The sequence below is a fragment of the Bactrocera tryoni genome, chromosome 1, assembly GCF_016617805.1.
Source record: "Bactrocera tryoni isolate S06 chromosome 1, CSIRO_BtryS06_freeze2, whole genome shotgun sequence".
NCBI lineage: Eukaryota > Metazoa > Arthropoda > Insecta > Diptera > Tephritidae > Bactrocera > Bactrocera tryoni.
In genome coordinates this window covers 22,760,470-22,782,775 of record NC_052499.1, presented here as the reverse complement: position 1 = coordinate 22,782,775, position 22,306 = coordinate 22,760,470, and the positions used below count along the sequence as shown (strand labels likewise).

At 35.4% G+C, this 22,306-nt stretch overlaps 6 protein-coding genes across 8 annotated transcripts; 3 read left to right on the top strand and 3 right to left on the bottom strand.

Moving 5' to 3' along the window:
* The first annotated feature begins 203 nt into the window (after positions 1–203).
* LOC120774969 (E3 ubiquitin-protein ligase HRD1) lies at positions 204–3,503 on the top strand. The gene is made up of 7 exons (XM_040104862.1): positions 204–317; positions 468–713; positions 813–869; positions 929–1,117; positions 1,477–1,982; positions 2,058–2,634; positions 2,695–3,503. The coding sequence occupies exons 2-7, from the start codon at positions 588–590 to the stop codon at positions 3,256–3,258; spliced, it is 2,019 nt and encodes a 672-aa protein (XP_039960796.1). The 5' UTR covers positions 204–317; positions 468–587; the 3' UTR covers positions 3,259–3,503.
* A 498-nt stretch (positions 3,504–4,001) lies between these two features.
* Positions 4,002–9,673, top strand: LOC120770085 (nucleolar protein 6). Its single transcript, XM_040097236.1, has 8 exons — positions 4,002–4,122; positions 4,205–5,450; positions 5,621–5,909; positions 5,981–6,091; positions 6,152–6,828; positions 6,885–7,442; positions 7,516–7,916; positions 9,059–9,673. The coding sequence occupies exons 1-8, from the start codon at positions 4,090–4,092 to the stop codon at positions 9,611–9,613; spliced, it is 3,870 nt and encodes a 1,289-aa protein (XP_039953170.1). The 5' UTR covers positions 4,002–4,089; the 3' UTR covers positions 9,614–9,673.
* Positions 9,674–9,687: 14 nt separating this feature from the next.
* LOC120770098 lies at positions 9,688–12,121 on the bottom strand. Its single transcript, XM_040097261.1, has 4 exons — positions 11,384–12,121; positions 11,214–11,315; positions 10,092–10,438; positions 9,688–10,014 (listed from the first exon to the last, which is right to left on the bottom strand). The coding sequence occupies exons 1-4, from the start codon at positions 11,448–11,450 to the stop codon at positions 9,784–9,786; spliced, it is 747 nt and encodes a 248-aa protein (XP_039953195.1). The 5' UTR covers positions 11,451–12,121; the 3' UTR covers positions 9,688–9,783.
* Positions 12,122–12,158: 37 nt separating this feature from the next.
* LOC120770093 (aurora kinase C) lies at positions 12,159–13,761 on the bottom strand. Its single transcript, XM_040097247.1, has 2 exons — positions 13,598–13,761; positions 12,159–13,533 (listed from the first exon to the last, which is right to left on the bottom strand). The coding sequence occupies exons 1-2, from the start codon at positions 13,697–13,699 to the stop codon at positions 12,277–12,279; spliced, it is 1,359 nt and encodes a 452-aa protein (XP_039953181.1). The 5' UTR covers positions 13,700–13,761; the 3' UTR covers positions 12,159–12,276.
* Positions 13,762–14,620: 859 nt separating this feature from the next.
* On the top strand, positions 14,621–19,886 carry LOC120782433 (arginine/serine-rich protein PNISR). 2 transcript variants are annotated; one of them, XM_040114718.1, is made up of 9 exons: positions 14,621–15,206; positions 15,271–15,547; positions 15,602–15,767; positions 15,924–16,151; positions 16,526–16,628; positions 16,880–16,936; positions 17,454–17,557; positions 17,629–17,908; positions 18,526–19,886. In XM_040114718.1, exons 1-9 carry the CDS (start codon positions 14,780–14,782, stop codon positions 19,515–19,517), a joined length of 2,634 nt encoding a protein of 877 aa, XP_039970652.1. In that variant the 5' UTR covers positions 14,621–14,779; the 3' UTR covers positions 19,518–19,886. The 2 variants fall into 2 exon arrangements, with proteins under 2 accessions (XP_039970652.1, XP_039970651.1); XM_040114717.1 differs by having other exon boundaries at positions 14,621–15,212.
* A 106-nt stretch (positions 19,887–19,992) lies between these two features.
* Positions 19,993–22,076, bottom strand: LOC120782437 (zinc finger protein 420). Of its 2 annotated transcripts, none has more exons than XM_040114722.1 (3): positions 21,600–22,076; positions 21,109–21,539; positions 19,993–21,042 (listed from the first exon to the last, which is right to left on the bottom strand). In XM_040114722.1, exons 1-3 carry the CDS (start codon positions 21,762–21,764, stop codon positions 20,172–20,174), a joined length of 1,467 nt encoding a protein of 488 aa, XP_039970656.1. In that variant the 5' UTR covers positions 21,765–22,076; the 3' UTR covers positions 19,993–20,171. The 2 variants fall into 2 exon arrangements, with proteins under 2 accessions (XP_039970656.1, XP_039970655.1); XM_040114721.1 differs by having other exon boundaries at positions 19,993–21,045; positions 21,600–21,870.
* Positions 22,077–22,306: the final 230 nt, after the last annotated feature.

The window sequence follows — 22,306 nt, the reverse complement described above, 5'->3', positions numbered from 1 at the left end:
AAAATAGATCTGCTTGACTTGTGAAAATTGTTAGAAAGATATTTTTGCGTTAAATAATACTGCAATCTTAACACATTCATCCAACAAAACAGCTGATAAGAAGCTCTTGTATCACACAAAGCTTAAATGTCAATAGCCGTATACACCCGAGTTTGTGAAAATCAACCAATAAATATAGTTCGTGGCAACCATTAAAGAATCCAATTGGAATTTGACATTTCCTATATACTCCAAAACGAAAGAAAAACGAAAAGCGGAAAAAACTACGTGTCTCGATGAAATATCGGAAAAGGATTGTTCTATAAAACAACTAAAAGGTCCAAAAATTCGGAATTAGTAGTTTCAGAAATCTAAAAAAATATAGTCATAATATTGCAATTTTGCGAAAGTTACGAGTCTCTTGCCACAGTTGGCTTGTTTTGTATTTATTTGTATTTGACGTGTGTGTTGTTTCCCATTCTATATAGTTGGATGCTTGGAACCTTTTATATTGTATTGAATAGAAAATTCTACAAGCATAATTCAAAATTAATATATTTCTGGAGTCAATCAGCCTATTGGCTGTACGTGCTACCACCAACGACATAATGCAAATATTACTTTCGTCCGTATGTCTGGCGTTGACGAGCATCGTCATCGGGAACGCCTACTACCAGAAGAAGCAATTTTATCCTGCGGTTGTGTACATCACCAAATCTAATGCATCTATGGCCGTATGTATCATATATACACAGCGTGTGTATTTTTATTGCAAAAATTTCACCTTAAAAAAAAAGAGACGAATATTAATTATACTTTTTTATTTTTTTCAGGTTATTTATATACAGTTTTTCGTTATAGTTTTCATGTTTGGAAAGTTATTGCGCAAGGTTAGTTACATATACATATAACTTAATTTTAAAGTGCTATTTTAACAATGTTTCTTTAGATTTTTCTGGGTACATTACGAGCAGCTGAGTTTGAGCATCTATTGGAACGATTTTGGTATGCCCTGACAGAAACATGCCTTGCATTCACTGTATTCCGTGATGATTTCAATCCGCGTTTTGTAGCACTGTTTACAGTTTTATTGTTTCTGAAATCATTCCATTGGTTGGCGGAAGAACGCGTTGACTTTGTAAGTTTTTCAATAATTTAGTCTTGTAGCGCAATATATTTAAAAATTAGTACTATGTACCTATTAAATTTTTTAAACAATTTATACTTTTTAACACTGAGCCTTATATATTAAGTTTGTAATACCCATAAAGAAACTTCGGAGACCTTATGAAATAAGCAACATTGATTTAACCATGTCCGTCTGTCTGTATATATACGAACCAGATAAATCAAAATCCAATAAGATAAAGATATTTTTATACACTTTTATGCTATAAGAAATGTACCACTGAAATGTACAGCTTCGGTATATCCAAAGTTAACGTTTTTCTTGTTTAACTTAAGGTTAAAAATGTTAATGAAATTTTTGTTTTACAGATGGAGCGATCACCTGTACTTGGATGGCTATTTCATATACGCGTAGCAAGTCTTCTTGGAGTACTGGGCATTTTAGATTACTTTTTGCTTATGCACGCCTATAATTCCACTTTAGTTCGTGGACCAACAGTGCAGTTAGTTTTTGGCTTTGAATATGCAATATTGTTAACTGTAGTTGCGAGTACGGCCATCAAATATGTGTTACATGCTGCTGAAATGCGAACCGATGTACCATGGGAAAATAAAGCCGTATTTTTGCTCTACACTGAATTGGTGATTGGATTGATCAAAGTAATTCTCTATGTATTGTTCGTGTTTATAATGGCCAAAATATACGCATTACCGATGTTTGTATTCCGCCCAATGTTCTTTACGATAAGAAATTTCAAGAAAGCACTAATCGATGTCATTATGTCAAGACGCGCTATACGAAACATGAACACACTTTATCCTGACGCCACTCCTGAGGAACTACGACTTTCAGATAACATATGTATAATCTGCAGGTAAGTAAAATGTTAAAATAACGTTATTGATATTTAAATAAAATTGAAAACGAAACTATTAAAATTAATTTACAGAGAAGACATGATTAATCACTCAAAAAAGTTGCCGTGCGGTCATATTTTTCATACCACTTGTTTACGTTCGTGGTTTCAACGTCAGCAAACCTGCCCAACATGTCGCCTAAATATATTACGAACACCTAATGCTAACTCTACAGCGATTCCAAGACCAGACGAGGGAGTGGGTGGTGGAGCTGCGGGTCAAGGTGCTGCAGCTGCTGCAACGCCTGCTCCTGCCGCTGCTGCTGCTCCAATACCAAATCAGGCAAACGGTACTGAGATGCCACGAGTAGACGGTGCAGCACCACCCAATGCTGCGAGTGTCCCAGGGTTGTTTGAAAACATGGGCATTGGCAATGCCGGTTCAAATAATTTGCCTGGTGGACTGCCGTCGATTCCTACGACAACAGCACCACCCAATTTCCCAACTTTGCCGTTGCCTCCACCATTCATGATACCGCCTCCATTTCCATTTATTGCACCATATGCTATACCACCACCACCTATGCCATCAGATCTAAGTACTTTGAGCGATGAAGAATTAAAATTATTAGAAGGAAATGAACGCCGTAATGTTGAAGAACGTATCAAGGTTTGTAGTTGTATAAGATCTTACACCAACTTTGGTAACCCATTTTTCTAATTGGTTTAGCTACTACGAAATATTGAGTTAATGCTGAATGCTGCAGGAATACTGATGAATAACTACCAAATAATCACTGCGCGTTTGCAAACGACGGTACCATTACCAACCGAAACTGTTGCGTCTTCGAACAACACCACCAATAATACAATAAATAATACAAACGAAAGACCCAGTACATCAGCGGCTGCTGCTGCAGCGCTTGCTGAAAATCAGTTGCATACATCTGGCACCAGTAATGTTGCATCAGTAGCAAAACCAACAGTTCTTACAGAAAGTTCAACACATCCTCCATTGCAAAAACATGGTGATGTGACAATTGAAGACTTAGGCGGTGAAGAACATGAATACGGTGTTACGCAGAGTGGTGATGCAGCACAGGCATCAGCATCATCCTCGGTGCATACGCCGGGTATTGAGATCTGTACTGATGACAAAACCACCAGCATTACAGCTGAACAACCCGAGAATACCGAGCTCAGTGAACTGAGAAAACGACGTTTAAAATTCCTTGAAGAAAACAGCAAATTATCAACGCCAACAACAACTTCTGAAAACACTTCGAGCGATTAGAGAAGGACTTTTAGCTTTATGTTGTTTAAGTTTTGTTTTTCTAGATTTTTGTTGTTTTGGGAAATTAACGGGTGGAAAAAAGTAATTGCTGTTCAAAAAGAAAAACCATATATAAAAAGACGGAAATTATGTTGAAATTATGATAGAAAGAATGGAGAAAACATGAGCTGAACTGTATTTAATAATATATAAATAAAACAAAAATAATAATATACACTTACATACAAAAATAAATGAAAACTCAATTTGTACTGTTTAATTTTTAATTTCTACATAAATATTTGCGTTTAGTCAATTTTACAATCAATTGTCTTCACTAGGCAACATGAATAGAGAAAAATTTACGGATTTTATTGTCATTAGTACTATATAACTTCCTGAATCGATTGGAAGGATGAAAAAATATTTCAAATAATCACTATTCTTATGACCTAAAAGTTCTAAAATTGCTTACTATCGAGATATATCAAATTTCTAAGCCTGTTTTCAAATATGCCTTTGTTTTAACCGCGAGGTGGATTTATGTGAAAAAAAAACAAACGAAGTGGTGGATTTACTACCACTCTTGTATTGAAACAGGTAGTTACTCATACATTTTCTGCCAGAGTCTTGAACTTCAATGTACTTACCATTGCGGGGTAATGTTTAGAAAATCTAGATATGAAGGAAGTGAAAACATATGTTTCTTGACAGCTGCAATGCCAAAGCAGAGAACGTGTATTATACGTTATATTATACATTCTCTGGCCAAAGCTTTACACGCTATTGCTGAATTGCACGTGTAGTCTGAATATATTTTTATAGCAGCGCAAGAAACTCAAAACATTAAATATGGCGAAAACTAAAAGAAAATTAGGAGAGGAGGTAGTGGAAATCATATTTTTAAAATAATTTGTCAAAATTAAAACCAAACTATTATTTATAAACTTAATATTTACTTACTTAGCTGTATAATGCTGCGGAAGACTCCATGATTGAAAATGGCACCAGCAATGAAGATAATGAAAGCGATGATGCTTCCTCGGAACAGAACGAAAGCAATGAACCATCTCAAAAAAAGTCGAAAAAGATGCGAAAGAACACAACGCAACAAGACAAATCAAAAATTGCCTCCAACACAAACAATAGTAATGTTAGCCGAGTAAAGTTAAAAAAATCAACTGGTGAAAAAGTAAAACCACCAACACTTGAGGAGATTAATGAGCTGAAGGAAACTCGCAATCTATTCCATTCGAATCTATTTAGGCTACAAGTGAAGGAAATGTTGGCGGAAGTAAAAATTAAGGACAAGTACACCAACTATATCAACAATTGGCTGGAACATTTTAAGCAATTTCTAAACGAACTGCAAAATCAATCGCAGAAAGAGGATATGAACAATCAGGAATGGTTGAAGAAAAGCCAAATAAAACTTCCTATTTCGCTGCATAATTTGCATGTTGAACAACAAAAAGTCTTTCAATTTCAATTTATCAAATCCAAAGTATCGCCATATCTTATAGGAGCAGCCGCTACTCAGTCATTACTCGGCCCAAAATTAAACGCTGATATCAGTATTCTAATGCCGGAAGAATGTTTTCAGAAAGAGAATTATCTTAATTTAATATATGACCAGAAGCGTGCATACTATTTAACTTACATTGCAAATAAATTAATTAACAGCCGCGTATTCGGTAAAGAACTGACAACAGACAAATTGAAATTTAGCTACTATAATAACAATCCACTTAAACCAATATTGGAAATAACACCCACACCATTAGCCGATGACAATGTGAAAACGAATATTGCAAATAAGCTTAATCTCCGCCTATTTATAGCAGCGGAAGAGAGCGCTTTCAAACTAAATCGTTTCGTACCATGGAATAATAATGTGCGCGCCAACATTTTCGGTGATGATACTGATGAATCCATTCCACTGGCTACGCCAAATTACAATGCTGGAGTATTATTCGATCTCACTATGCAGAGAAACCAACAATTACTGCATGGCATTTTTGATGAACGAAAGAATTTTCAAGAAGGTTTAGTTTTACTGAAGGTTTGGTTACGGCAGCGTGAATTCGATGTGGGTTTCAATGGATTTTCATCACATTTGCTAGCCATGTTCATATCTTACCTTTACAAACAACGGAAATTACATATGAACATGAGCAGCTACCAGGTGGCTCGTACAGTCTGGAACCAATTAGGTATGTATTAAAATACTAGAACCAATAATTTTGGTATAATTATACACTGAACGGGGTGTATTAAGTTTCCTAGGATGTTTATAGATCAAGACAAAATCACCTCTGGAGGGTATTATAAATTCGGTGCAGCCGAAATTAAGGTTGTTTTAAAAATGTGTTTCCATTTCTAGCGTACAGTGCTTGGGATGAGGATGGCAAAGGTATTTCGCTGTCCGATAACTCTACAGATTTCGCCAACCAACCTACTTTAGAGCAATTCCATACATACTACGACGTGGTCTTCGTAGATGTTACTGGCTTTTTTAATATCGCCGCAAATCTAAATTCAGAGATTTATCGTCGTGTGCGTCTCGAAGCTAAATTAGCGGTTGATATGTTGAACGATATGAAAATAAATAGCTTTCACATGTTGTTTATGAAGAAAATTCCATTCTATAGCCAGTTCGACAATATACTCAAGTAATAAACATAAAGAATATTTGTTATTTATAATTTGGAATAATGCGTATATTATCTTATTCATATTTAAGAATAAACAAAAATGATATTGTTGAGCAAATCTTAGAAATGCATGTCAAACCTGCTGATAAGTACAATTTCGCTGGCTACGCATATCCCGCGCTGTTGAAGGTTGTAGTTGGGTAATTATTGTCCAAATATTTGTTTATATTCTAATTAATACATTTATATTTCATATGTAGGCTCCTTAGTAAAGGACTCGCTGAACGTGTACGCGCTTTACTACCGATCGAAAAGTTGGTAGATGCTTGGAGTTGCACAAAAAACCCGCCTGATTGCGCGCGTTACTGTCATCTCGGTATTGTTCTTAATCCTGAAAAGGCGTTTGAAGTCTTAGACAAAGGCCCCGAAACCATCGCTGAAGGTGCTAACGAATTTCGCAAATTTTGGGGTGACAAAGCACAATTACGACGCTTTCAGGACGGTAGTATTACCGAATCCGTGGTGTGGGCTGCAACTAGCGACAGCCTGTGGAAGCGACGTTTGGTTGTACGTTCAATCGTTACTCATCTATTACAACATCATTTTCAATTAGAAAATAAAGATTTCGAATATATTTCTGGTGAATTGGATATTTCCTACCGTTTGACACCGATTTTCCGTACGGATAAAATGCCTGAAAATTTTAAGGTAGAGCAGGATGTCGATGCAGAGGACACTTCTCTCAATGTAATACGTTGTTTTGACGATTTGGCACGCAAGCTACATGCGCTGAATGACCTTCCGCTTGAGATTGTCTCAATTGCTGGCATATCGCCCGTGTTTCGCTACAGTGAACCTGTGCCAATTCTACCACAAGCGCGCATGATTGGCGAGCAAATGTATGCTATGCAAGTGCAACGTGGTGTTATACAATTAGGTAATATTATTTAGTAATCCTTTTAGGTGGTGTATTACACTAATTACATATTTCAGGTCAGAGTGGTAAATGGCCTAGTGAGTTGGGTGCATTGCGTGCACTAAAAATGGCTTTTTACATAAAAATAGCTAATATGTTGCGCGAACAATATAATCTAAAAACTAAAGTAACTTACAATGGCCTTTTAGTACTTAAACAAGGCTATTGTTTTGCTATTGAAATGTCACATCCCAAGGAGGTGGCTCTACTGAAGAAGGAGAAAAGTGAAAGGGGCTTAACACAGTATGTGGATTGTGAGGCCAGCATTGCCTTAGAGAAACGACATTATATTCTGCCCAAAGTGACGGGTGCGCTACATGCCTTATATCAGTTACATAACAGTTTTGGTGGTACAGTAATGATCGCGAAACGTTGGCTGAGTACACAATTCCTTGATGATGGTCTGTGGCCAGAAGAATGTACTGAATTGTTAATTGCCGCACAATTTCTAAGAACACCTGCACAAAAAAATCCCAGTTCGCCCCAAACAGGTTTCATAAGATTTCTGCAATTGCTGGCGGGCACTGATTGGCGCAACGAGTTGTTCTTATTGAACTTTAATAATGCAATGGATGGTATGTCATTGGCTTTGAAAATTATTTATAATTTTATACTATTATTATTTATTTTTGTTTGCGTTTATATTAGAAAATGCTGTAGCTGATTTGGAGCATCGCTTTAGCACAGAACGTGATACATTCCCGCCACTTTGTATAGCAACTTCGTTCGATCAAAACCATTTGGGTAATTTATGGACATCGGCATGTAAACCAAACATAAATGTACTCGCTCGTGTTACACTATTGGCGCGCCACGCTTTGGATATATTGGAAAGCGCGTTGCTCTCGACTAAACCTTTTATAAAACCTGGCCAAATTTTCATAGCGCCCAATAACGGCTACGATTACGTAATCCAATTAAAACCAGATTTGGTAACTAACTCATGGGCGCATGAATTCGGTTCATCATTTACGGTGCGCACGAGACCAAATTGGCGTCTGCCCTTAGCAGATAGCAATTTTTTACAAAACACGATGGAAAAGCTTCGGGTATGTACTTAAATATAAATACAAAACGTAGTGATTGGGTACACACATACATATTTCAGGCGATTTTTTTTGTTCGGTCATCATTCAGATAATCTAAAATTTTACAAGGTTATAGCGCATTGTTAAATATGAACAGGCACTGACTTCATAAATTGTAAAAAAAATAATAATTTAAGTGCAAAAAACTAGCAGAAATAACTGAGTCAGTTTGATGAAGCTATTATTTTTTTTTTGTATACCCTGAACAGATATATTTAGTTTGCCAGGAAGTTTGTAACACCTAGAAGGATTAGATTAGATTTTATTCAAAAATGAGGTATGCACCGCGACCTAAGGTCTATTGTGCCCTCCCCTAACTCATAAGAAGTCACTTAGCCCCAGCACATGTAAGAAGTTCAATATGCTACTAGGTGCTAGATTTCTATTCGGAAGCATGAATCCGAGGGCCTTAATCGTGCGTCTGCAGACTTCTATACAGTGTATTAGCATGTGTTCTGGGGGTTCCGACTTCATGCCGCAGAACCGGCAGTTTGCACAAGAGGCCTGGCCCATGTTGTGTAAGTGCATCGTACGTTTGCAGTGGCCGGTGTAAAATGTGACAAAAAGTCGGAATTTATTTCTCGGGAGATTGATTACTATTTTAAATCTGTTGAGGTTGTAACCACCCGAGGCCAACCGCAATGTACGTTTCCAATCCTACCATTCTTGAGTAAGCTACACAGCGGGCGTGCTCGTCAACCAGTTCATTCCCAACTATACCCTTGTGACCAGCCACCGAAATAAGGTGCCCTTGATTTCGATCAGATAGTCTGTTCACTCCTGCACTAACAGTGATTTAACTTCATAAGCGGAGATCGCTTTTAGTACCGCTTGACTGTCGCTGAGTATGGCAATACTTTCGTAACGATAGTTGCGTTGGAGTTACTTTGGAGTTTAATCTATACACACCGACTTATAGCATGATTCTTCAGTTTATGAGATACCCATCTGAAACTTTGCACACGTGCTTTTCTACTCAAGAATCTACTCATTTATCTTGACGAATTTTGGCATCCTGACCTTGCTATGTAATTTTGACATTTAATATTATAATTCGATTTCAACAGAAAATCTAAAACTTGTTTAATCTTTTATTTCAACAGGACGCATATTCGGACTTCGCCGCTTTCTTCTACAACCCCCATGGTGGCAAGGAAATAGCGTTAATCTGGAAGCCTGATATATCTAAGGAAAGAGATTTCAAAGTGAACGAAATGAATGGTTGTGCATTAAGCAGTGAAAATAGTGGCAAAGTTTTTGTTAAAAAAGAAATCATAACGGAGGATTTGAAATTTATACTAAAGGATATGTATCTAAGGATCGGTACAGTAGACGAAGTGTTGACTGCTTCGCGTAGTACACTACCTATTATTAGTAAGACTACTAGCACAACTAGCATTGAGCATTTTCAACACAAAACAGGAGAGAAACGCTACTTTTACAATTCCCAGGTGGAGGTGTCAGAAGTAGTGACCAAAAAGGTTAAACAACAATCGAAAGACTTGAAGAAGAATACTATGAAAAATAAGTCAGAGAAAAGTTTAAAAATAAACGGTTTGGCGAGAAAGTCGAAGAATATTAACAAAAAAGGAAAGACAAAAAAATTAAAAACAAAAAAATCGCTAATTTCCCATGTTGCGACAAGCAAAAAACATTAAAATTTAATTTTAGTTAAATATTGTCCAAAAACTATAAACATAATTATAATAAAAAATAAAAATTTTAACAAAAGATAAAAAATGTTTAACAGTTACATAAATGAGATCATACGACGAAAAAAACACGTCAACAGTTTTCACTTATTTATACAAAAATCTGATTTACGACATTAGAGTCGAAATTGTGTCATTTTACGTTGTTTCGCCTGTTGACGTGCGCACAAACAAGTGGCCGAACTTGTGGTGGGGGGTGCTTGCGAATTCGGTGATAAGCTGGTATCAATATCCATGGTATTGCAACCGCGTGTGCAACAATGGTTTTTCGTAGAGGGTGTATGGGGAACGCATTGAGTTCGCGCAATCTCCGTTGTCGATGTGGCCGTAGTATAGTGCAGTGGATGCTACAAAATTTATATGAATAGCTTAACATGCTTATATAAAAATATAATAGAAGATATTTCTAAAGAACAAATCCTACCATGGAAGCTTGTGGCGGCATCGTGTCGCAAGCTTTCGACCAATCCAATTGTTGCTGAAGCGTTGCTGCAACCGGTGAATAGCCTGCACTTTGTACACATTGTGCCTGGTTATATGCCAGTAAATCGGGCATTGTCATTGCCATTTGTGTACCCTGTTGTTGCTGTTGCTGCTGCTGCATTGCTGCAGTTATATTACAGGCACGTGCGACTAGATCCGACAAAAATCCTATATTACATGGATTAATAGACGCGTTCTGCTGAAATTGTGTTGGCTGACGGATACAGGCTAAAAAAGCATCACGTCCACTTACATTGGAGTCCATAGTATCCATTGGGACCACTTCGCCTAAGTTTAATTATGCGAACATAATAAGGCGATTTTCCAGTATTAGTTATAAAAAAAAATGTATTTAAATGCCGATTAATTTTTAATGAGGGTTTAGTTCAAAGGTTAGTATCAAAAAAACATGTTCTAATTTTTCTTTGGTTCACATCTGTCGGCAGGGAAATACTCTAAATTTTGATAAAACGGAATTAAATATTTGCATATTGTTGTTGTAACAATATTTTCACCAGTCTGATTCTAAGAAAAAGTCCGGTTTCAATGGGATGGATGGGTCCTTTAAGTGTCGAGTGTCATGTTTGTTGGTTAAAGATTTCCCTGCCATGAGTCCAGTCATTGTTTTTGTATCAATTAAATATTTTCTATTTGAATTTAGAATCATTGTTGAAATAACGGGTATTGCCAGAATATAAACCATAGAACCGTTGTTAACACGTACATTGAAAAATAACACATGGAATCACTTTCTATAATCAAAGAAAAATGTAAAATTAAATCAAAACCAAAAGATCTACTTTTGAGATTGCTACCCTTTTTTCGATGGAACATTTATATTCGAAATAATTTTCTTCCAGGTATATTACATTTTATTTTGTAAATTTCCTACAGTATCCATCTAACGCATCTCTACGTTAATTCAAATCAGTTTAAAGACGCCTGAATGTGAAATAAAATGTTTATCTAATTTAATTCCGATATGAAAATTTTTAACGAAATTGTGACATCTGCTAAAGTGTAGTAATACAATAAAAATTAGATACAAACTAATGTAACTTACCCTTCGCATTCAATTTATTGTAAGAATATAGACGAGAATCTTCAATTCTCCTGACATCCTGCTGTGTGATTATAAAACATTGATTGCCGACGACCACGGGCACTACAGATATTATCGTGATTAAAAAATTTTATTCGAAATAAAAGTATAAATAAGATGTACATATTTACCATGTAAAGGCTGTTGTGCTTGCTCCGCCACTTGTACGACTTTTCGTATAGTTGGATCTGGATTCATTGTTACCTTTATGTTAGGAAATTATAAGCCAGATTTTAACCCAAAGCAGTTATTTGATAGAATTTTGAATTTCTATAATAGCTCCCCAAGTTCCGTATTAAGATATTTTTTTTAAATTAATTTTTGAAAAGCATTGAAATGCAAATTTGAGCAGCTGAATAGTGTGTGAAGTTTTTGACTTCTGAACACTTTTACCACACCCACTAAGTTGAGTGTGAATGTTCCCAGCTAAAAATTATGGAATTGTTGAAATTTTCGAATGCTTTTACATATTGCCAAACTAATAAGACACATTAAGATTTACAATTTTTAGCTATAAAATGCAAATTTTTATTTCTCATTTAAAAAGACATTTTTAACAATTGATTTAATTTAATAAATGAATACCGTTGAGGGGGTTTCGAATGCCTTGTGATAAATCCATTTACATATGTAAAAAAATAAATCAGCTCAAAATTAAAAATAAAAACGAACTACTAAATATCAAAATCACTACACTAATAAAACATGCAAAACTAAAAAGTGCACACTGACAATGTTGCAATACAGAAGTTTAAAAAATAGCGCTAACATGGAGTAAAGAAAGGATAGCGCTTAATGTTCTCTATAAGGTTAATCATTCTATACACACACGGACACATGTATATATATATATGTATGTATAATACAAATAATATACGCAGACGTCTTTTAATTTCTTTTTAAACATTTTCTCAGAATAAGAAACTTTTATATTTCCAAATTATCATACTTGCTATCCTTTCGTTATGTATGTTAAATGATATAAATAAATATGAAAAATTGATTTATGTCGTATGTATAGTTGTTATTTAATGTGTGCGGCAACCCAAGGATGTAGAAATACTTGATCCAACGGAAGGCGTTGTTGAGGATTTAACACCAGAAGCTTAGAAATAAAATGTGCTGCTGCACGTGAAACAAATTCCGGTAATTTGTAATCAACTTTAATGATTTTTTTATATGTCTCGTCATAGTCAGTAGCAAGAAATGGCGCACGGCCCACAATAAGTTCGTAACATAGAACTCCTAAGCTCCAAAGATCTACATTTTTAGTATGTGGCTTGCCTTGCACCATTTCAGGTGGCAAATAATCAAGTGTGCCGCATAATGTTGTGCGCATGGAGTTCGGTTCGTGCACTGACCATCCAAAATCTGCTATTTTCAAATCTCCTTTATGTCCCAACAATAAATTTTCCGGCTTAATATCGCGATGTATAACATCACGCTCATGCAGATACTGCAATGCAGATGCTAGAGAGCGTATATAAATTGCGGAGGTCGGTTCGTTAAAGCGTTTCAATGGCTGTGATTGTAATTCTTTGAAAAGTGTTCCCTTGGGCGCGTATTCTAATATAAGATAAATGCGTGCATCATCGTGAAAATAACCGTATAAACGCAGTATGTGAGGGTGTCTTAAATGTGATTGTATTTCAATTTCCCGCCTTACTTGATGTTCTACGTTTGACTCGTGTATCTGCTTTTTAAATAACACTTTGAGTGCAACCACAAATTTTGATTCTTTTTCGCGTGCAAGATATACATTACCGAATTTGCCTCGTCCAAGTGGTCTTCCAATATCGAAATTGCTCAATGACCACGATTTCTTTTCCTTTTTGTTACACTCACCAGTCTTTTCGTTTTCAGCTTTATTTGATTCATCTTTCGAATCTTTGTCTTCTACTTTAGTAACTGTTTTCGGTGGTACTTCTGTTGAGTTTGCATTTGGTTCGAAATTGGATTTTTCTTTTTCTGTTTGATTACTTGCAACCTTATTGCTAGATGAAGTTGAAACGACAGAGACACTAGGTTTTGTCATGGATACTGTAGTTGTAGGTGCAACGGCTTGTTGGCTTATGTGTTTCGTGGTCGATGATACCAAAGGTCCTGTTATTGTGCGAACAGAATTGTTGTTTGTTAATAATTTCTTCTGCGTGACAGCTGTAGATGTAACTTGAGTTGTTCTTGAAGCAGGTAGACCTCCTAACAAATTTCCAGCTCTATTGGAAGGCATTGGTCTTGGCATAGCAATTGGGGATACGCCTTTCATATTTTCGTTTAAAGTCTATAATTTTGTATTGGTACTGTTACTCTCGGTTCTTACTTAAAAGATCATTTTAATCACTTACATTTTTCGAATTATGCTGTTTCTGTGGTGGCGGAGGAAGCGGTTTTATCGCCTGCAAATGGTTCTCCTTGCCATTTAAAGCACTAATTGGCTTTCTATACATTTCGTCTTTGTATTCAATTTATTTCTTTATTATTTCAGTTACTTATAATAAGAAATTATTCTTTACATGAAACAATTTTGTAGCTAAAATGCCGTTTGAAAATGCAATGTGCGTATAACAGCCCTTTTTGAAAACTTATTGGTATTGGTAAGTGACAAATGCATTTAGACATCAAATTATTCCGTCGATAAGGCTGTTTAATAGCGTGGCCATATCTCAAAATTTATATAAAATCGGAACATAAAATTTCAATTTTTCTATAATTTTTTTGCTGAATAGTAGATATATGTTTAATAATAGGGGTATTCTCTTGCTCTTGCAAAACCCTTGCACGGTGCAAGAATTGCATATATTTCCTCTTGGTGTCAAAAATATAATTGCAACCCTGTTTTAGCTGTCATTATACATAAAGATATTACGTCGTTAAATTGTTGAGGAAGGTAAGTTTTAAATAGATTTGACAATTTCTATTTAAATTATAAAGATTTGTTAGTTTTTTTTTGATAAAAATGTATGCAGAAGGTGCGCCAATTAATAACAATAAATTGACCGAATCAGCCGTTCATATATCACTAGATTCTGCAATGGGTGCTCTCGTGCTCTTGTATATTTCGGTATAGTATTTTTGCAATCTGCAATCTTGCAAGAGCAAGAGAATACCCCTATTGTGTATATTGCGTAAATAATTTATTTGCAAAAATCAAACGATAAATGTGTGGAGGAAGATATTCAAAATCGAATAAATTGTTTTATTCTTTTGTTTTGTTCAAACAGTTTTATTTATAGCACTACCAAATTAACTTTTCGGCTTTGTTGGATTGAAGGATATTGGAATATAATGAACAGTTTGAAGTTAAAACTTTTTTATTTCTCTCATTTAATTGATTTATTTTACATTCATATGGCACCACTGTAAAATTTATATTAATTTGCAAAACGCTAGGAAAACAAGAGTATTTTATCTTACAAAAGATGGCGTATTAATAGAAATATTTGTCTGAATTTATAAAAATTATATATTTTGAAAAGTGTGCTGGTTGGATTATATATCGTGCAAATATCAAAGAAGAAAATTTCAAAATGTACTCCGCCGGCGATTCCAGTGGAGACGGCTTAAGCGGTCTAAATCAATTTGCTGGAATGAGTGGGTCGATAGACTGGGCAGCTATGGCCCAACAATGGATTCAGATGCATGACACTAGTAATTTTATATCAATGCCAGATGCACCGCCACCACCAAATATTAGTAATACACCTAATGAGGTGAAGATGACAGCTTCGACAACCACGTCCGCAATTAAGAAATCATTCGATGAAAAAGGAGAAGCCGATATGGATATGGACGAAGACGAAGAAAGTGCGAGATGTGGTGATACACCACCCTCTCCAACGCCTTCAACGCAACTAGGTAAAAATAGAGATCATCCAGTTATGCAACCACAATCTCCATGGTTTATGCAGCAGCCAAATATAGTTGTTGGACCACCGGTAGCTGAAAATATACCCGGTATAGGTATGATAAAATATACTAAATAATATATATATATATATATTGTTTTTATCACATTTAGGTAATAACACCACGCCAATCATTTCATCTGCACCACAATGGAATGCCACCGTATGGCCACCACGTATAAATTTGCCACCCCCGGTTCCACCAACTATGTTAAATGTACCATTAAATAGTCCCATGTCAAACCCAACAGCACATATACCATCCCTACTAAAGATGAATGTACCAAACCCTAACATTGTAAGAATGATTTCAGCTAATACAGGAGAACAAAACCCAACGCAATCCGTGGTGGATGCAAAGAAAAGGAAAATGCTTCCAGCTTGGATAAGGTGAATATGAATTTCTAAAAAAATATGTTTTTAATATTATTTTGTTGGTTAAAGGGAGGGTTTAGAAAAAATGGAGCGGGAAAAACAGAAACAATTAGAAAGGGAACAAAATAAGCAACACGAAGATCCGGAAGGTATTGATGACACCAAATATACTGAGTTTGTAGGTACAACCGATGATGCAACGCACACGGTAAACATGAAATATAAACAGTCTGCGGTAAGTTCAAAATCCTTATTTAGTAACTTAAAGGCTGAAGTGTTACTTCCGGCCTCGCTACATGAAACCTTTCATTTGAAACTCTCTAAGTATGAGGACTTTAGAGAGAATGATGAAAGGTAACACAACTGTTTTACTAAATAAAAAACAATTTAGGAGAGGGAGAACGATAGATCAGGTTGTGAGGATGACGGTGAACTAGAAGACTTAGATGGCGTGGCAATAAGCGATGACACGTTGGTTCTACCTCAAAATCCAACGACGTCCAACGACGATGATGGCAGTGGCAATAGTAGCGCGGAATACGATACAGATAACGAAAATAGTACTGAACAGCAAAATTATAAGGGTAAAAGAAGCTATGAAGATAGACTTGCGGACCTGGTATGTACATTGAAACTAATTTTCATCTTAATACATATATTTTAGTACACTAAGCTTTAATTTTTGTTTTTCATTTAATAAACAAATCGAAATACGCCATTTTATACACACATATGTGATGTTAACGCCAAACATGTGTTTGTATGTGCTGTCTTGATGTGCAAACATACAAATGTATGATGATGATTTGAAATCACAACTAAACATAATGAAATTGAAATGAACTTTTACAACTGATCGTTTCGGCAAAAATAAAAATGTGCCTCTGTACCGTGTTAATTATATGATACACCTACCCTCATATACAAATTGAATTCGTTCTTACCCCTTTGACCAACCTTGGGGAGAAATTCTTAAAATTTTAACATGCTTAGATGATAGTGGTGCGGACAACATTAACCGAACTCCTACTTGATGTTACAAATCAGGAGATCGCAAACTTGGCGCAAGAAGCTGTCAATGCGCACAAAGCCAAAGGTACTAAGTCTAAATTTTAAGTTATTTCATATGCATATTTCCTTCTAGTGTTTATGTGATATTATCGTTGCTGAGGCATTGGTGCAATGTTGAACATGCATAAAATATTTGCAATTCTTAATGTCTACGTTGATTAACACTTGCCTCTCTATACTGCAACCATGTTAATTAGAATGAACTTTATCTGTTAACCAAATGAAATTATGTACATTTTACATATACTCGATACCTACGAACTTGTATAAACAAAGCGTCATCAGCTCAAGTGATCCGTAAAAGCGCGCTATCCTCCATAACCGGGAAATTGGGTAAGTCAACTCTTTATGTTTATTATAGGCTATAGAAATATACATTTGTACGTGTATATATTTCCACATATTGGTTGTTATTATGTAGTTTCTGTCGGTTTTATTAATTTGTAAAAAATTGATTCGTTTCTGTTTGAAAAGTTTGGCAGGTAAACTGTACAATAATTCACTTTCCAAAATACATTACAAACTACAGTTGGATAAATTTTAATATGCATACTATTAATGGTCCATGCTATAAAACTGTGAAATTTAGTTAAAGCTTCTTCAAAAAGTTTTACTTCTTGAGTGAAAAATATCAATTCTGTGATAAAGTTTTTTCAAATGGGATCACTTTAATGCCAAATTGTGTGCATTGCTGCTATAAATTGTTTAGCAAACTGTTCTACATTTTCTCTCCCCTAATAAATATTACTATCGCCCAATACTTGTGGGGTTAGTTCCTGTTGTAGACTACAATCACAGTACTAAATGAATAAAGTTTTAGCATTCGAATTAGCAGCAAAATTATTTCTAGGCTTAGCAGCATACGATGATTCTACAGGTGATGAGAGCAGCGACTCCGAGGATGGTGCTTCCGCGGATAATGATCCAAACAATGACTCAGAGGAAGAAATAAAGGTATAACTGTCTAAGTTTTAAATAATACTGCACTGTTTAACATTGTCTTTGTCGTCTATGTACGTATATAGGCGTCCATACGTGCGAAGCGACGCGCTTTTGCTAAAATAACTGATGATATTGAGGAAAGTATTGCTGCGAGTGCGGCACGTGAGGAGCAAAAACTAAAGTATTACACTTCTTTGGAAAAGCAAAAGGACGATGATAAACCGTACAAGAAAGAGATTACAGTCGGCGATGTAGAGCGTAATGAAGAAAACTCAACGTCTACGGCCACAATAAGCACAGTTAGTAAATCATACGACCGGGATTTTGGTGAGACAACTGAAACAAAGTTACAAAACTCAAACGGTGCGTTTGTTCGTATACACTTTCTCTGCCAAATCTAAATAATTTGAACAAAAAAAAAAAAAAAAAAAAAAATCGGCGAAAAACGTCTAAAATTACTAGAATGGAAAAGTTTTCCATAATTTTATTTTTAAAATTTCTAAACATTAGAAGTTAGCTTAATAATGCATAGTATTATTATTAAGAGCTTATAAGCAATCTATTTCGATACAGGTAGAATTTTACAAACAAATTTAGAGCAGTAGTAATATTTGGGTTAACTAAAATCTTGTGTATCTGCCTAGTTCTAATTGAAACAAATGACTCCTTGTTTGAATATAATTTCATTATGTATCTTATTTATTATTCAGTTAATCCCTTTAAAATTTATTCTGATCGAAAAACCATTTAGCAAGTGCCAACCAATACCATACGGAAGTGGATGTTTTGAATTCATTTAGCCTTCCAAACAAAGCATTTTTAGTTTTAGGTTTTAAACATGCCTTCGTAAATATTAGTGTGTATTTATAAATGTCTTCCATTTTCTAGTTGTTTATGAAATTATGTATTAACATTTTTTTCAAAATATCGCTTAATAGTAACCTAAAAAAAATAAATTTGTTAATAACTTATATTCGTAGGCAAACGTCAGAAGGATCGGAATTCCCGCAAAGAGCGAACCACACGTTTCAGCGATAATAAAGATTCGAAAAGCGCCGCTGCTGTTGCCGCAACTTATATGTCGAAAGTACACGGCGTAAATGCAAATTTGAGTGGAAATCCAAATGGCAGCACAGTTTTTCCTGTTGCATCTACCACAAACGCCTCCTCAGTGGTGCTGGCCACAGGAAGTACGTCAACGTCATCGATTGCAATGCCGCCCGAAAGTACCCATATCGCATACAATGTAGCAAGTAAACTTGTTGACGATAGTAGTGGTGGTAGCGTAACGGCACTAAATAAAAACTTATTAAACGCAGCTGAGGCTGCTTATGATAAAGTTACGAAAGGTCATCGTGCGAGCAGCAGTCGTTCATCCGCTTCACGTACGGAAAGGGAACGCAGTCATCGTAGCAGGCATTATGATCATAGAGATCGTGAAAGTGATCGTTATAGGGAACGTGGAAGCGAACGAGAGCGAAAGCGCAATAGGGAGCATGAAAGTACGCGTGATAAAGATCGCGGAAAAGAGCATCGCCATCATAAAAATAAACGAGAAGATCACTCGAGTGACGAGGATGATGGCAAGGAGGAATCGCAAACATCATCAAGCGATACAGATTCCTCGAGTACATCATCATCAACATCATCGTCATCTTCTTCGCAACAATCAAGCCACTACAGTCGCACATCGACTTCGTCTAAGAAAAGGCGTGAACATGAGTATGATCGACGTAAAAGCCGCGATGAACGTAGTCATCGCAGAACAAGGAGGGGGCGCAGTCGTAGTCGTAGTCGTCAGCGTAGTCATCACCATAGCCAACGTGGCAGCAGTTATCGCCACTCCAGCGCAGAGGATGACAACGACAGGCGAACTCGTCATTCATCTTCGCGACATGGTTCGTCGAGGAAACATTCGCGTTCCCGTTCACGTTCAACATACTCATCTTCATCCCATTGGCGTAGACATTAATTCAATGTCGCTTGAGTGTAGTCTCTTTTTATTGTAGAAAAGAAATGCATTGTATTCTTTCGAATGCTTTATTTTTTTTTTATTATTTTTTTGTCTTGATTTAAATATTTGCTTATGTCTCTTATTTTAACTACAGGTAATATATACATATATATATATATTTTTTTAATTATCTTTCGGCATCATTGAACAAAACGGAATTAATGTATATAAAGAAATTCGACTTCAAATAGGTGTATTCATTATGAATTTAAAACTTTTAAACTATACAAAAAATATTCGCGTTGAGTAATAATAAACACAAATAAAACTGAGCTCTTTAGAAATCCGCTTGAAAAGAAATATAATAAATCATGCTTCAAAACTAAATATTTTGTTTCAAAACATTACTTATAAAATTAATGAAATTTTAAGCGCATTAAAACAGATGGAGTCCAATAATTTGCGCTTCGTCAAAATGTTGATGGATTTATATCAAAATCATTGGAACTTGTCAAGATCTTACTTATCCTAGTGTTACATCGCAAATCTTAAATCGTCTTCTCAAATTAATCACTTAAGAGCTTGGTTAGCAATAATAAATTCAGAACTTTGTTTTTATTGCTTTACCTGCAATCGCGGTATTAAATATTTAATTAATTTTCCTTTTCAAAATCACTCGCATGTATCAAGTTTAATTGCTTTATTTAATCGACATTTCGCATATGGATCGTTTTCGGCATCAGGTGGTGCAGCATGATTATTTGCTATGCGGTGAGTTTTGAGCGCTGTACCACTTATAAAAGCCTCATTGCAAATATTGCACTTATAAGGTTTTTCTCCGGTATGTCGTCGCATATGAATACGCAAGTCATTCGATTGTGTGAATGATTTATGACATTCCGAACATTTGTACGGTCGGAGTCCAGTATGTATACGCATATGTCGCGATAATTTATTTGGTCTTGTAAACGATTTTCCACAAATAGTACATACATGTGGCCTTTCCCCAGTATGTTGTCTCTTATGTACCACTAAATCCTGACGTCGAGGAAAACCCTTTTGACATTCATCACATTGGTATGGCTTTTCACCTGTGTGTCGGCGTATATGTATCACTAAACTTGCTTGAGCGAAGCTTCGACCACAGTGGGGGCATATTCCACGCTTGTAAGTTTTTTTCGTTTTTGCAGTGTCAGTGGGATTTGTATTTGATTCAGCATTATTGGCAATCGTAGTCGTCGGGTGCATGGCTCTTAGATGTCGCTCCAAGGCAAAGGGTCTAGCGAAAGTGCGTGGGCAATGGTCACATTGTATTGGCTTATCCTCAGTAGGTTTTGGCGCAATAGCAGCAATACATTCTGGTGGCACATTTGTATGTGCTGTTTGTATATGTTTTTCCAACGTTATATTTCTGGCAAAAACACGTTCACAATGAGGACACTTGCGCCAATTGGTTGTGACAAATGTCCCTAGGCGAGAGCCGATAGCGAATCTTGCTTGCTTTTTCCCAACAATGTCAGCATTTTCAGTTGTTCTTTTATGCCTTCTAATTAGAAAAGAAATAAATTTGATTAAATACTGATTAATAAAAATTCAAGAGCACCATTACTTCTTGTTATTAACCTGTTCTACTTGTTCTGTAACTTCTTCGATGTTTACAGCTTCAAATTTTACAAATTGAAGCTCATCGTCCATATAAGTTTCACTTTTGCTTTGAATAGAAACCTCGTCATCGCTTCTTTCCTTATCTACATCTGCAACATCTTCCTCATTATTATAGTCGTCAAGTAGATATTCTGTCTCTAATTCTTCGACATTTTGACTATCTTCATTATTTGTGTCATTTTTTAATTCAGTAATAACAAACGATTCTACATCTGTCTTTAATTTTGTATGATACGACTTTTGATATTGTCTTAACAAAGTTTCTGACCGTTCCACTAAACAAATATAATCGTAAGCACTTAGAAGTTTAAGGGTACAATCTGCACAGATGCGATTTGGTAATGTTTGACCCCCACATTGATTGAGCGCCGGTGCCTGAAAGATTAACATATTACTAACATAATATGTAAGCGTAAGCGTTATTATTCTTTTTACTTGAACATTAGTAGCACGTAGGAGTTGAATAAATAAGCTATTTAAAACAAAAGTATCATTGCCGTATTCTACTTCGTCGTCGAGGGAGTTTGTGTCAGCAATGCTTTGTAAACAGGTTCGACAAGATTCATCGCTAAGGGTCAAAACACTGTAGTCAGTATCCATTGATCAAATTTAATAAACTTTATTTAAAAATTTTGTTTGGAAAATAGTTTACATTCGTAATACAAAAATAAGATACTATAGAGATGTGCTTACAAATATAAACAATGATCATATGTTTGGATATGTTTATCGAAATTACTCAACATCTGAGTTTTAATAAAGTTGCTAAAAATTTCATCATCACTTGTTTTTGCTAAAACGTTTTTAACAACCGGTGTTTAACAATTAATTAAATAAAAGTGTTTCTAAAATTATTAATGATGTGAAAAATGCATCATATATATCATAAATTATGTGTATTGTAATCGATTGTAACATAGTGAAAACAATACCCGATAACTTCATAAAAATGTAAAGTATGTTCTCACACGCATCGTAAAGCACATAAATAATAAGGAAGCGAATTGCGATGATGATGACGTCATAAAAGGATAAATTAGAAGAGGAAGCATAGAAAACTATTGCATAAATACGTTAAATATTGTTTTGATATAAATTTATTATCTTTTGTGTCTTTTTGATATTATATGCGGACGTGAAAG

Bases quoted from the DNA above. Each gene is read 5' to 3' on its own strand.
- LOC120774969 (XM_040104862.1), top strand. From the start codon at position 588: ATGCAAATATTACTTTCGTCCGTATGTCTGGCGTTGACGAGCATCGTC. The intron at 714-812 runs GTATGTATCATA...TATTTTTTTCAG, and splicing joins AATCTAATGCATCTATGGCC to GTTATTTATATACAGTTTTT. The intron at 2,635-2,694 runs GTTTGTAGTTGT...TAATTGGTTTAG, and splicing joins ATGTTGAAGAACGTATCAAG to CTACTACGAAATATTGAGTT.
- LOC120770085 (XM_040097236.1), top strand. From the start codon at position 4,090: ATGGCGAAAACTAAAAGAAAATTAGGAGAGGAG. The intron at 6,092-6,151 runs GTAATTATTGTC...TTTCATATGTAG, and splicing joins CTGTTGAAGGTTGTAGTTGG to GCTCCTTAGTAAAGGACTCG. The intron at 7,443-7,515 runs GTATGTCATTGG...CGTTTATATTAG, and splicing joins CTTTAATAATGCAATGGATG to AAAATGCTGTAGCTGATTTG.
- LOC120770093 (XM_040097247.1), bottom strand. From the start codon at position 13,699: ATGTATAGAAAGCCAATTAGTGCTTTAAATGGCAAGGAGAACCATTTG. The intron at 13,534-13,597 runs GTAAGTGATTAA...ACAAAATTATAG, and splicing joins AACAGCATAATTCGAAAAAT to ACTTTAAACGAAAATATGAA.
- LOC120782437 (XM_040114721.1), bottom strand. From the start codon at position 21,764: ATGGATACTGACTACAGTGTTTTGACCCTTAGCGATGAATCTTGTCGA. The intron at 21,540-21,599 runs GTAAAAAGAATA...TTAATCTTTCAG, and splicing joins TACGTGCTACTAATGTTCAA to GCACCGGCGCTCAATCAATG. The intron at 21,046-21,108 runs GTAATGGTGCTC...TTTTCTAATTAG, and splicing joins GAACAGGTTAATAACAAGAA to AAGGCATAAAAGAACAACTG.
- LOC120782433 (XM_040114717.1), top strand. From the start codon at position 14,780: ATGTACTCCGCCGGCGATTCCAGTGGAGACGGCTTAAGCGGTCTAAAT. The intron at 15,213-15,270 runs GTATGATAAAAT...TATCACATTTAG, and splicing joins TGAAAATATACCCGGTATAG to GTAATAACACCACGCCAATC. The intron at 16,937-17,453 runs GTAAGTCAACTC...AATTATTTCTAG, and splicing joins CTCCATAACCGGGAAATTGG to GCTTAGCAGCATACGATGAT.
- LOC120770098 (XM_040097261.1), bottom strand. From the start codon at position 11,450: ATGAATCCAGATCCAACTATACGAAAAGTCGTACAAGTGGCGGAGCAA. The intron at 10,439-11,213 runs GTAAGTTACATT...AATTAAACTTAG, and splicing joins CAATAAATTGAATGCGAAGG to GCGAAGTGGTCCCAATGGAT. The intron at 10,015-10,091 runs GTAGGATTTGTT...TAAATTTTGTAG, and splicing joins TGCCGCCACAAGCTTCCATG to CATCCACTGCACTATACTAC.